This window comes from Vipera ursinii, assembly GCF_947247035.1.
Source record: "Vipera ursinii genome assembly, chromosome: 2".
Taxonomy (NCBI): domain Eukaryota; kingdom Metazoa; phylum Chordata; class Lepidosauria; order Squamata; family Viperidae; genus Vipera; species Vipera ursinii.
The window spans coordinates 200998840-201013167 of record NC_139513.1 but is presented as its reverse complement, the minus strand read 5'-3'; the positions used below and the strand labels follow the sequence as shown (position 1 = coordinate 201013167).

At 38.5% G+C, this 14328-nt stretch overlaps 1 protein-coding gene and 1 long non-coding RNA gene across 3 annotated transcripts in view; one reads left to right on the top strand and one right to left on the bottom strand.

Annotated features, from left to right (window-relative positions):
- Nucleotides 1–1513: 1513 nt before the first annotated feature.
- LOC310635127 lies at nucleotides 1514–3917 on the bottom strand. Its single transcript, XR_014491335.1, has 3 exons — nucleotides 3791–3917; nucleotides 2281–2475; nucleotides 1514–1840 (listed from the first exon to the last, which is right to left on the bottom strand). It is a non-coding gene; the product is annotated as an uncharacterized lncRNA (long non-coding RNA).
- Nucleotides 3918–4061: 144 nt separating this feature from the next.
- The window catches only part of KCMF1 (potassium channel modulatory factor 1), a 52298-nt gene continuing 42031 nt past the window's right edge, over nucleotides 4062–14328 (top strand). The window contains exon 1 of one of the 2 annotated variants that reach the window (XM_083353756.1): nucleotides 4062–4152. In XM_083353756.1, the coding sequence (XP_083209882.1) occupies nucleotides 4137–4152 (16 nt within the window). In that variant the 5' untranslated portion in view covers nucleotides 4062–4136. The remainder of the gene's footprint in view (nucleotides 4153–14328) is intronic. The other variant, XM_083353758.1, reaches the window with a different exon arrangement.

Sequence of the window (14328 nt, the reverse complement as noted above, 5' to 3'; positions counted from 1 at the left end):
TTAAGCTTCATTAGCTAGGACCTCACATTGTGGATGAGTAACATTTTTGGCTGGGCTAAGAGCCACATTGGATGGAACCCATTTCACCGGGTTGTGGGGAAAATAGGAGAAGGAAGGCATATTGGATATGTTCACCATCTTATTTGTAAAAATAATAAAGGCAAGATGCAAAATAAATAAACATGATGCAAAGTAGGGGAAGCCACACATAGGTGGAATTGGGATTTTCCATTTTTTTCTGGGTTTCATAGTACTTAACTTTTATTTTAAAATAAGCCTGTTTCACGATGCACACTATAATTTTGTTATTAACCAAAATTGTGAGAAACTATACGGCTAATTTTTGGAAATCATGGACAGGAGATTCTGAAGGATGATGGAATGATGGATTCAAGTTGCAGATGGCCCGGCCATAGGAAGATGATTTAGAGATAGGGTGGAGATCAAAGGGGAATAGGAGGAAAGTAAAGGCAAAGCAAAAAGTACTTGTAGGGAATGTGTACTTTGAATATGCACGGCAACATGGGAAGAGTATTTGTTAAAGAGATAGCATAAACTATTTTAATGAAATTGTGCTGTACGCTTAGAGTAAAGGAAAAAAAATCCAAAGAGGTTTTGGGTAGTTTCCTTTCCGTGAACTAAGTCTCTCCCTGCTTAGTTTTTCAGGATTCAAGGTCACTGAACTGGTAAGATACAAGTAGATTATTGGAGTTTCATTGGATTTGAAAATTGTGAATTCAGGACTTGCCTTATAAACCTCTGACATCATATGGACATTTTATTCATGATTTGAAGAATCACTATTTTGCCTTTTTTTTTTGAATTTTTAAAAATCATTATGATTACCATGAATGGGTTCTCCCACAGTTCAGCCATTTTACAACGGCACCCAACAATACCTTTTCAAAATTCCAAATATGCCATCTAATGTAAAACAGTTGGAGCTGTCACACACATGAAATCAGGAGCCAAGGCGGTTCAGATGAATACAGGCTTAATGCACATTAACACTTTCCACAAGAATCTGAACTACTAATGGTGAAAGCAAATTGGTGGTAGAGAAGAGTCAATGGAATTCAAGATGGGCTGGACTTAGATCTCTTGTGGGATTCTAAATTGATGATGTGCTTGACACCTCCCTCAGGCTCAGCCTGGTCATCTTCTACAGGACCATCTTCATTTAAAACTCTGCCATTCTCTCTCCAAATTAATAATTAGTCTTAAGGAGAAAAGAAGGATATTTTGTGTGATTGCTACTCAAGGAAAGGAGTGAAATTCTAATGTACATAAAATAAAGGGAGCAGTAGTGTAGGACAATAATCACCGACTTAGTGATTTCCAATCTTGTTCTTAAAGTACTTTATAGCAGTGCAAATCCCACAGTAGCCATTAATTAAGAGACAAAGATAAAGAAATTCTGTGTCCTTTGTCTTTAGCCAGTTTTTATGGAGAAACTTTGAAACATAAGTAGTTCCAAAAAGTTCTATTATTTATTTATTTATTTATTTATTATCAGTTTTCCTCAGTTCTTTCATGGAAATGTTCACATCCACAGACTTAATAAATCCAGGTTTAGATTTTGAACCTTTTCCCCCAATGTATGGACTCTTCAAAATGTAGTTTAGAAATCTAGTTCCCTAAGAACGATCAGGAATTTCTAACAATTGAAAAGGGAGAGCATCTTTATAGACAAATATCCTTTTTTTTCCTCCAGGAATGAGAGAAGTTGTAATGTGTATCTGTTCCACTATCACTTTCCTTTAGGCAGTCAAGCTCTTCTCAGCAAAATCTTGAACCTATCAACGTTGATGAAGCCGCCTGCTTTTGCTGGATAATTGCTCTAGGAGGAAGTGATACAACACAGCCTCTGAGCTGCAATTACACAATTTTGCTCACATCTTTGATCCTCTGTACCACTGTTCATTATTTGAACATACCAACTATCTAACTTAAATATCACTTGTTCCAGTGTGGGAGTTCAGTATATAGCAGTGATGGCGAACCTTTTAGAGACCGAATGCCCAAACTGCAACCCAAAACCCACTTATGTATGGTCGGGTGCCGGGTGGGCGTGGCCCATTGGGTGGGTTTGGCCAGTTGGGTGGGCATGGCTGCAGTGGTAACGGCAGACTGGGTGGGACTAAAAAGTTCAATCCATCAATTGGAGATCTTTTTTTTCCCCGTGAGAAGTTGAAATTGATTGACTGATTGAACCTTTTCTCTTTTTTTTTTTGCACACAGCAACGCAGGCCTAAAGCGAAAAAGTTTTATAAAACCCACCTGAAAGCCTAGGACTGGGGCGGCAGGGAATTAAAGATGCAGCTAACCACCTGTAACATTTGTACAAGAGGAAATTCTGAAACTGGACTGAGGACGATGATTCTTCTGGGGGGAAAAAATGTGAAGCCCCACCATCTGTGGTCTTCTGTGTCTAATTTAACTTCGACCGGGTGTGTGTTCAAAAACCTTCCTCACCTGAAAGTGTGAATAGTAGCCAGAGTTATGCTGCCAGGCTCCAAAAATTCCAGGATGGATAGGAGGAGGAGGAGGAGGAGGAGGAGGAGAAAAAGGAGAAGAAAAAGGAGGAAGGGAGAAAGAAGAAGAAGGGAGAAGGGAGAGAAGGAGGAGGAGGAGGAGAAGGAGGAGAAGAAGGAGAAGGAGAAGGAGAAGAAGAAGAAGAACAAGAAGAAGAAGAACAAGAACAAGAAGAAGAAGAAGAAGAAGAAGAAGAAGAAGAAGAACAAGAAGAAGAAGAACAAGAACAAGAAAAAGAAGAAGAAGAATTTAATTTAATTATTATATTTGTATACCGCCCTTCTCCCGAAGGACTCAGGGCGATGAACAGGGCACATATAAAAATACAGAGTACAAAAATTAAAAAAGAATTAAATAGGAGCCCGAGCTAAAACAATAGATAGTAATATAAAAATCCACAAAAAAAGAAGAAGAAGAAGAAGAAGAAGAAGAAGAAGAAGAAGAAGAAGAAGAAGAAGAAGAAGAAGAAGAAGAAGAAGAAGAAGAAGAAGAAGAAGAAGAAGAAGAAGAAGAAGAAGGCTTCTTTATCGGATTTCAGACCACCCGGTTAATCCTACAGAGGCACCTGGCCTCGTCTACTGTAAAACATCAAACTAAATGGGGAAGGGCGGCTATGTCTCGCCTTGGCTCTCTTCCCACCATCCTAGTCTGGCTTCGGGACCAACGGGAAAAGCTCAGTCCTACCGGTATCCAGAGGAGAAAAGGACCAAGGACCCGGACCTTAACGAGTCTGACAAAAGAAAGGGAGCCAGAAAAAAGGAGCCTTTTTTTTCCCCTCGGGCTCTTCAGCCGCCGGCTCTTTCTCCGCTCCCGCTGAGCGGTTTTCCACTTCCTCTCCGCGGGAGAGGAAAGAAGAGGAGGGCGGCTGGGTTGGGCTGGAGGAGAAGGTGGCGGCGGCGCTGTTATTTGCCAAAGACTCTCTCTCTTTCTCTCTCTCTCTCTCTCTCTCTCCTTCCCGGCGGTGTCTCTCTGTCTATTTGTCTGTCTGTGGGCGAGCGCGCGCGCGCGAATGGCGCGGGGAGGGGACTAGGCGAAAGAGGAGGCCGCCGCTGTCGTGGTCGAGCGGGGTGGGTGGGTGGGGGGGGAGGCGGCGCTTAGAAGCTGGCCTGGGGCTGAGCGAGCTTACGAAGTCACCGTGTCACGGCGGCGGCACCCGCCCGCTCGCCTGCCTCATTGCTGCTGCTGCTGCTGCTGCTAGGGAAGGGGGGGGGGAGGAGGAGGAGGAAACTGCCGCCGCCGCCGCCGCTTCTCTTACCCGGAAAGGCCTCTCCGCTCTGCTACCGCCACCATCACCAACCTTCGCTTCAGCCGCTGCCGCCACCGGAACCGAGTCTCCTCCCTCCACACACACACACACACACCCGCGCCCCCCCCCGGCCCGGCTCGCCCTCCCGAGCCGTGCACAGCAGAGGGGTCGACTTGGGGGCCCAGGCTAGGCCAAGACGGGCCGGGCCCAAGCTGCAAGAGCGGGCGCCGAGCAGCCAAGAGAGAGCCGGGGGGTGGGTGGGGGGGTGGGAGGGAAGAAGGGTGAACTGGAGCCCGGGACGGGCCTGGGCTGGGCCGGGACAGGCCGCTGCCGCCGTCTTCTCCTCTGAACTAGGATGTCCCGACATGAAGGTGAGTGCGAAGCCGGAGCGGGCCGGGAAAAGGAGGGGTGGTGTGTGTGTGGAGGAAAGAGGAGCGAGGCGGAGGTTGGCTCATCATGGCGCCGCCGACGCTGCACTAGGAGTGGTGATGGGAGTAGTTCGAGTCGGCTGGGAAGGAGCCGGCAATCGAGGCCGTCCGAGAGGGCGAGCCGCAGCGGCGGAAGGGCGGGCCGGCCCCGCTTTGCATTGTCATGGGGCCTAGGGCCGTTACGGCTCCTCTTTCGCCCCGATCCACGGGTGGCCTGAGGTGCGGCCTAAAATAAAACAAAAACCACAACAACGAGGCAAGGCCGTTCCGGGAGCCTCGGGGCCGGGCCTGGCCCTGGCCCCACCCTAGGGGGGAAAAAAAAATAGTTTCTGAGCGAAAGTTTCCCCGCTTCCCGGGACGATCTCTGCGTTTTTCGGGGGTGGGCGTCCTTGAGAGAGGAGGGAAAGGGGACCTCTGAACCGGCCAGAGCCAGATGGCAAGAGGGGTAAGGAAACGGGCCAGGATGGACTTCGGGATGGTTGGCGTGTCGGACCGAGTTGGAGGGTTGTTCTGCGGCACATGGGAATGAGGCGCTGACATTTGAAGGGTTAACGGCGTAAAAGTGTGGCCGAATGAAAATCGGAGGGGGTTTGATTGGGAGAGCTGGGTAGGCCACATAAGAGGGGGAAAAGTTTCCCGGGCAAATGTGAATCTGTGTGAAAGGACAGACGTTGGGGGAAAGGTGTGGAGGGGCTGAGGCACTTAGCTGGCGTTGTATTTGCCGGAGAGGAAGGGATAACCGGGAATCCACCGTAGCCGGTTAAAGGTGTGGTTGGGTTGGGCGAAGGAGGACGAGCTGAGGTGGAGAACGACTCGCAGCAGGGCCGCTGGAAATGCCTTTCAGGAAGGGAGGTTAACGGTCGGAGATCGTAGGCCCGAAAAAGCGGGGCATGTACCTTGTGTAACTTAGGGGAAAGTGTATTCAGAGGTAGTTGTACTGAGGTTAGGTGCGTGTATACAGGAAAATGGGAGATTTGAAGAGGAAGTTGGTATTGAACTTGGATCAAGTTCACACGTTGCAGAGAATGCAGGCTTCCTTGAATTCCAGGAAAGCATAGTGCCAGAGAAAAGTGGAAAATAATTTCAAATGGATTCCAGGAAAGCATAGTGCCAGAGAAAAGTGGAAAATAATTTCAAATACATGAGAGACCGATCAAGTGGCATATTTAGCTATCGATGGATGGGTGTGTGGTATGTGCAGTTGGTTGTGAAAGTGTTGCGTTTTTAAATGGTTTCCAGCAAATTTAAAGTTTTATAGTCTTTTTGTCCAGTAATGAGTAAAATAGTCACTGTTTAGGTACTTCTCTCATCAGGCATGCTTGTATCTTGTGGTACTTTATAGATATTGGAAGTATTTTTTTTAATGAAAATAGTTCCTTGAGAAAATCTTTTTGTTGACAGAATATAATAGGAACTCTTGCTTTACTTACAAAAGTAATAATTCAGCTTTCTCTGCATTTTCATTCTTGAAATAAGGAGAATTTGGAAGAGAATATCCTTAAGAAAGAAAATTAAATGCAGGACTGATGGATCATTCTTTCTCCTTCTATTTTGAAGATGTTAATAATCAGAAGTTATTTGTTTAAACAACTTTTGTCTAAATTTGTACAAATTTAGTACCAGGGAAAGCAAACTACAGGGTTAATTATCGGTGGGCCTTACATATTCTTATTGAAATGCATGACAGGCATTTGGGGTACTCTGTAATGAAGAAGCTATGACAAAACAGCACTTTAATGTTTAAAGGTAATTGAAGAAGTTAACTATGTATTTGAACAAAGATTTTCAATCTTTGCTCTTGGTTGTTGTCTTTTATAATTGAAATTCCATCAGTTGATGGGATTTATCAGAAAATAGCTATCTTTATAGTTTAAATAGCTTAATAAGGGAATTCATGAAAGGTAGCTCATAATTATTAGCTATTATAGGTTAATGCAGGGGACTTCAAACTTGGCCCTTTTATAACTTGTGGACTTCAACTCCCAGAATTTGTCAGCCAGGCACACTGGCTGAGGAATTCTGGGAGTTGAAGTCCACAAGTCATAAAAGGGCCAAGTTTGAAGACCCCTGGGTTATTGGATCTTTCAAGTTTGTAGGCAGAATGACATTGGATAAAATTAGTTAAAGACTAGTTAAATTTTTGGTTTGTTTCAGGAAAGCTGTAAAACTGCATATTTTACTACTGTTGTCTTTTTGAGGAATGAATGGTTTTTAAATTGTTTTTAAGGGCTGCAATCAAGTTGTATGGAAATTTAAAGGATGTTAGCAGAATAAAGTACCATTATAGTTCTGCTGATTAAAATTATAAAGGAGAGATGCCAAGTACTTGTGAGGTTTGTAAATATCCTGTTGATACCAATACTTCAACATCTGAGTGCTTTCCATATAAATAGCAATAATAGTGATTTTTCTTTTTAAAGCTCAATAGATCTCGGAAAGATTGTAAGCATATACAGTAAAATGGAAAAACAATTTCAGATTGCTTTTGTAATTTGTAAATGTCTTTAGTTTTACAGCTGAATCCTATGCTTATTAACTGAGAGGTGCCAAGTCAGCGTTCAAGAGACTGCACTCTGAAAGTATTACCTTCAATAGATTTTAGTGATGAAGAAAGTTATTCTGAACAATTTTACAAAGTATTGATATTTTCCTCAGTTTTCTATATAAATTATTTTGACTAAATTCATAAGAGAAGCAATATTGAATACAAAATGCAAGTATAACTCTGCCACTACTTTCAGTGTATTTAACAATAGTAGAGAATCAACAAAATTCTCTTAGACTGCTGATTTCCTTAAGTAGAAGTCTGGTTCTTATGTTTTGGACAGGTGTCATCAGCAAGCAAGTAATAATGTCTCTTTAAAAGTTTATTGTTTTGTTGTTTGACAATTAACATGGGGAATTGGAGCCAGAGAACCAACAGTTGATATGGCTATCAGGGCCATATTGTTCATTATTTACAAGCAGCAAGGCATTTGAATTGTACATTAGAGCAGGCCTTGATATTTTTTTAGGGAGCCAGTTTACTGCTGATACAGTTAATGTTGCACTAGTATAACAACCTCTTTTATATACTGGCTGCTGGGATCCTTTGCTGAAGTTTATCTAGATGCAGCTTTTATGCTGCAACTGACTTTATTCTTTTCTCAGGAAAACTGATAAAGGTCAATGTGCCTTACCTCTATTGGCAACTCTTTTTTTGTACTTGGTTAATAGTTCTAATACTGAGCCAAGATCTGATGAACTTCTTATTTAGGTTTTACTAAGTTCTGTGTTATCAGTTCCTTTCACTATGAACAATTCTCTATCCCCCTAAAAATTTAAATATTAATCTTCAGTGATGAAAGTTTGAGCTAGAAATAGCTTTTGCATATCTGAATTCTACACTTTAGCTCTTTAGTGTTTAGCTCAAAGTTTTCAAAACAGTAGTGTACAATACAGACTTAGAGATAAGCAAGTTAAAAATACAGTACACTTAACAGAGATTACTCTGGGGTGGAAAGATACACCAGTATGTAAATAAAAGCTGGTATGTAAATAAAAGCTGAATTGTTGAAGTGTGATACTGCTTTTTTGTATATTGTTCCAGTTGTATTCATTATGTCTTCCTTCAGTATTTGCTACACATCCTGAATACATCCTTACACAACCAGTCAGTGTCCATCTAATTCAGCAATTTGTTTTGAATAGCACCTAATGTGATGACCTTGGGGAATTCATATACAACATGATGGACATGTGTCTCTTACAGTACTCAAAGGCTTATTATCTTGAGTTACCAAATTCCATTTTTAATTCTCTGATTAAACATTGAAAGACACTTGTTCCTTGTTCCTTCTAGTAAGCCTGTTTTTAATGTCATTAACCTTTTAAGTATCATATCTTGAAGCAATACATTTCTTCTGCTCAGCTAACTTTAAATTCTTTTTCACTAAAAGAATACAGCTTAAGCCCATTAGGAATTGTGCATAACGGCTTACTTCTGTTATGATCTGATCCTAATAAACATCCAGTAGCTACGGTACAGAATATAGTAAGCCATAATGTTGTTTGGTTTAGAAGTTTGTAACTAGTATTGTGATTTGTAAACTGGTTTAGTATATTTTCTGAACTCAGGCACTTGTGACTGACTTAATAAACAATTTTGTGGCTTATTTTTATGAACATAAGAATGCTGTTTCAAATAATAGGAAATGTATGTTACTAATATACATATTGTATATTTAAACTATTGTCTTATAATGTGTTAAATCAAGAGCTTGCAGCGTATCACAGAATGGAGAGAAGATGAAGACTTTACAAAATTTATGATTTATTACAGACACATGGTGAAATGTAAGGAGTAAATATTATACCAAAGTTTTCACAGGAAGAATTTCAAAGGAGAAACTTTAAACAATGTTGTGGAAAGCATAAGCAGTAGCATAAATCAATTTAGGAAAACAGTTTTGTTGTGCTGGGGTAGTACTTCATAAAGGTAAGGGACAGAAATACATAAATATATAAGAATTTTATATCCTTGCATTAATATTTATGAGCAGCTACATAGATGAGAAAGTTATAGATAACTTTACTGTATTTATATTAATCCCAGTGTAAACAAAAATATCTTGATTTAAAGGACACTTGTGTTCAGAAATGCTTCCCTTTGCAATTCTCTTCTTCCACTTAGTTGAGGATTGTATCTCAGTGAAGAAAAGAAATATGCCAGAGAATGAATTATATCTTTGTTAAAGCACCCAACCTGGAAAATATGGGTGTATGTAATTTGGAGTTGAGCTCATGTTCAGGAGACTTTTATTGGCACTTTAATTTGAATCAGGGAGCAAATAGGAAAACGGTGCATACGAGATGTTGTGTATATATAGATCCAAGATTGCCAGCTAGCAATCTGGCAACAGTATTTTCAAATGATTAAAACTCTAGCTAAAAAAATGATCCACATACAAGACATTGTCCCAACCTGGAAGTAACTAGTGCATGAATAATCAACTCCATTTTCTTTCGAAAGTTCTTTCAGTTAGTCAGCTAAAGTTGGTAAAAGATATGCCAATTGACAATCTTTCTTTCCCAAAGAAAGTAATGAGCCTGAAATCTCTGATCAGCAATGTCTCTATCTTACCTGGATTGTTAAATAGTTCACCCTTGTCAGCTCCTAAACTGATTATAAGCACTTAGGAATTTTATCCTTTGCTTTTTGGAAACTATGAACATTAAAAAAATATGAACCAATAAGATGGAACCCTATTAAAAAGGTAAAGGTTCCCCCGCACATGCGTGCTAGTCGTTTCTGACTCGGGGCCGGTGCTCATCTCCGTTTCAAAGCCGAAGAGTCAGTGTTTGTCCGAGGACGTCTCCGTGGTCATGTGGCCGGCATGACTAGACGCCAAAGGCGCACAGAACGCTGTTACCTTCCCACCGTAGTGGTCCCTATTTTTCTACTTGCATTTTTACATGCTTTTGAACAGCTAATACCACATTTTCCCAGCATCTTCCTCCAGAAATGAGCATGATTATTTCATTATAGTGTGCATGTATATTTATCTCCCATCATGTCTTGAAAGGATACCATAGTTGAAAATTCCAGGAGAGATTTGGGAAGGGGGCAGATTTGATGGGAAGCCTCTCATCTCAGTAATATGCCTGTGCCTTTTCCCAGAAATATGTAATTCTGAATTGTGGGCATTTGGGTGAACAAGATTTGAGTTGTATGTCCAGTGCTTTCTGTAGGGATCTTTCTGTCCTTTTACATAACGTGTCTGCATTAGATTAGTTTCAACCCAGTGTAATTTCTTCATGTTGACAGGGTGCGTAGGTAAATCATGGTATACAAGTAGTCCTTGTCTTAGAACCACAATTGAGCCCAAAATTTCTGTTACGCGAGACATTCGTTAAGTGAGTTTTGCCCCATTTTACCACCTTTATTGACACCGTTGTTAAGTCAATCACTGCAGTTGATAAGTTGCTGTAGTAACCTGGTTGTTACGTGACTGGCTTCCCCATTGACTTTGCTTATCAGAAGATCCCAGAATATGATCATGTGACCCTTGGACAATCGTCATAAATATGAGTCGGTTGCCAAGCACCTAAATTTTGATGACATGATCATGGGAATGCTGCAACTGTGAAAAACAGTCATAAGTCACATTTTTCAGGGCCGCTGTTACTTTGAAAGGTCACTAAACCAACTTTTGTAAGGAGGACCACCAGTATTTGTTTTTGGCTTCTAACAATGAACTTTTCTCATTAATGTAAAATATTGAGATATTTCTCAGTAGAATTTGTACATATTTCTAAAGAAAATTCCTTTTATTTGGTCTTTCTAAAATGATAATTTCTGTATATATTTAAAGTTTGGGCTTTTTGTTTTGGTTTAAGAATAATGTAAATATCCACCAGTGAAGTATAGATGGGAGCACATATATTATTTTAAAAAGTGTGCATTTAGTTTTTCTTTGTAGTCCCTTTATAGTCACATCCTGATTCTTAAGGTGATTTCTTCTGTTATTAGCTAATAATGGCTTGGTTTCTTCAGAAATTTTTGGTAAGGAATTCTGTTAGGTTTTTTTTTGAAAGCTTGTATTAAATTGCTTTTTAAAAATAAAATAATATCCTTAAAAGGGTTAGGGTTAGCCAGTGACTCACAATGACTGAAGTGGAAGTGACAGTGTAAGTCCGTCATGATCACGTGATTTCTGCTTTGCCATGGAATTTCCAATCCCAATTGTGATCGCTAAGCAATTTACCTGTATTGCTGAAAAATATAACAAGAGAATCTTGTTGGTGATGGCCTTGAAACAGCTTGCTTGTTACTCTAATTTCTAGCACCCAGCAACAATTACTTTTTCTTCTACATTTTAAAGTATTTTATAATTAGTCCCCATGTTAAGAATAACTGACTTACAGACAATTTATACTTAATGGACTTCCTGTTACTAAAAATGCCAGAGGGCAGTCTCCATCTTCAAGCCGATGAACTACTGAAGCTGCGCGATGTTTTCATGAATCCCTTGAATCTGCATGATGTTTTCATGAGTGTCCCAAAGTAGCACATGTCTTTTGTAATATGTTGGGTATGTACCTGTGATGCTCATGAAAACATTGCATGGCTTCAACTGCTTGTCAGCTTGAGGAAGGAGAATATTCCTTACTACATGATTATGTTTAAAAATGTCTATTTGGAAGTATCTCTTTAAGTGTCTTTACATGCATAGAAATGTGAATTAAATATACTAAGAAAAACATTTGACTGACACTAGCCTATTCCAACTTACATACAAATTTGACTTAAAGACAGACTTAGAATCTTGCATCTTCATAAGGAAGAAACTGGGGAGTTAATGAAAACTTTAGATATCAGCTGGACACTCAAGCAGTAGAAATATTTCCAATGGCTGATAATCTGATAGATTACTTGGAATTGACATCCATTAATCAAAATTAAGATATTTATGTTTTAAGCAACTTTTTCAGCACAATTTGTTGCGTTTAGAGATACAGTATATTATTGTTTTAAAAGACACCTGCCACTAAAGTTTGCATTTCAATTAGGATTACATTTCATAAGAATTGCACAGATAAACTGAAAGTTGAGTGAATCTGCAGAACTTTGACCAAGATAAAGTCTGGTCTGGGGTTTTAATATGGATTTTAACTAATGTATTACATCGGGCATAATTATTTAATGTTTTTTAACTTTTGTATTTCGTATTTTGATATTTATTGCCCTGTATACCGCCCTGAGTCCTTCGGGAGAAGGGCGGTATAAAAATTTAATAAATATAAACATATATATAAATATATAAGAGTTCATACATGCTTAATAGCAATTTACTGAATCAATCAAAATTATCCATAAACCACAGATTATATACAGTGGCTGCATTCATGAAACATGCTAAAACCAAATATACCACATTTTGGTTAGCATGACCAGTTAAATTACTTTCTCCTTTCAGAGTAAATGTTTGCTTTGAATATTAAGATGGGACAAATTGCAGCTATCATTATTGGGTAGAATCTCTGTAATTAAGATGAATGTTTTAGCAAAGATGCTTTTTTTCTGTTCAGACTTTACCAATACTTCTAACTGATACTCAATTTTATCAATGGCAGATGGACATTTGTATGGCAAGGGAAAAATCCAAGAATTAAATATAAATTATTGCAAGATGCCAAGGAAAGAGGAGATTTGGTTTACCAGATTTGAAATTATACTTTGATGCCTGTTATTTAGTCTGGCTAAAAGAGTGGTTGGCGCTCCAAAATAAGAGGTTAGTCGAGATAGAGAATAATGTATTAAGGTTTGGATGCCACGGCTATTTATGGTATGATAAGGTTAATATTAATGTTGATTTTAATAATCACATTGTTAGATGTGCCATCCTAAGAGTTGGCATAAATATAAAGTAAGGTTCTTTGCAAAGATGCCTCTTTGGGTGTCTCCCCAGGAAGCTTTTCAGAAAAGAATTGGTGGCAAGGCCAGACTGGTAGACTTATGGTCAAATAATATCTTTCAGCTATGGTAATCCCATCCTCAAATCAAAAAGAGCTAGTAATTAGAAGAAAATGTTTGCCATTGGTTTACATAGTTACAACTGAAAGAAAGATTTAAACTAGACAAAAAGAACTATGGATTTGATTTTGTGAAAAATGAATTGGACATCCTGTTGTGTGGTAATGATGAACATATTGCTAATAACAATTTACAAATTGTTATTGAAATTGACTTGGAGAATGAGTATGCAAAGTATTGTATAATTCAATGAGCAAAGAACTTTGGATATAGTATAATGCTTGAACAACGAGAGAACATACGGACAAAAGTTCTAAAATTCACATTAAATTATAATTTAAAAGGAAACTATAAAATGTTCCATTGGTTATCTGGACAAATTGTCAAGAATGTATAAAGGCACTCAATGAGTGTTGTAAATGTAAAGAAGGAACTTTTTATCATTTATGGTGGACATATGACAAAGCAAAGAAATATTGGAGTAGGATTTATGTCTTAATACAGAAGATTCTTAAAGTGAATATAAAGATAAAAACCAGAGACTCTTCTTTTGAGTTTAATGGAAAAAGGTTTGGAAAAAAATTTGGAACTTTGATTTTATATATGTTGATATGTTAGAGAATACTTTATGCACAAAAATGGAAAGGTACTTTGATTCCCACAATGGATGAATGGCTGCAAAAGTTGGGAGTTAGCACAGATGGCTAAATTGACTGCTTTTATTAAAGAAAAGAATACAGTTAATTTTGTTTTTACTTGGAAATGGCTTTTGAACTTATGCTTGAGGTGGAAAAATTGAAACTTTGATTTTCGATTTTGTTGATTAGATTGGTTTGATATGGAAATGCCTAGTATATAATGATCATATAAAAGTAAAAAAATGAGGTTTTATGTTACTACCTTATTCTATTGCACCAAAAGGAGTTGGAAATCAATGGTTTTCTTCTTTTTTTTCCCTTTTACCCTACACTTTTGTCTCTTACCATTTCCCTCCCTTATTTCCCCCTTATTTTCATTTTTTCTTTGTACTTGTATTTTATATTTTGATAAACTACTAAAATTATTAAAGTCAGACTAAACATTTGCTTTGATTAAATGTATCAATTGTACTAGCTGATGTCTATTTTACTGAATGCCAAAAACAGCTTCTTTAACACAAATTAAGCATTTTAAGTTCTTTTTAAAAAAAAACCTGATATTTTATCATTTCAAGAAATTATTGAAAACAATTAGAATAGGTGGATATAATTTCCATATAAAACCTTTACTAATAGCTATTAACTTGAGTACTTTGTGAGCTGCTACAAGTACTCAGTAGCAGATCTTTTTCTACTGAAGTGGATTTTGATGTTTTCCTTAATCAATTTCCCCTACCAACTTCTAAAATTATATCTTGCTCTCCATATATGTGAATGGGAAGAAATGGGTAGGCTCATGATATATTTAATACTTGCTGAAATAAACATCATTATTTACTTGGCTGTTATATTCTTATGTGACCATCATAGCTAATGCAGCCTTTGAATATTGAACTGTACTAAATCTATGTAAGGAGTGACCAGTTGCCTTTGGGAAGCTTATAACTAAGAGATGATGGCACATAG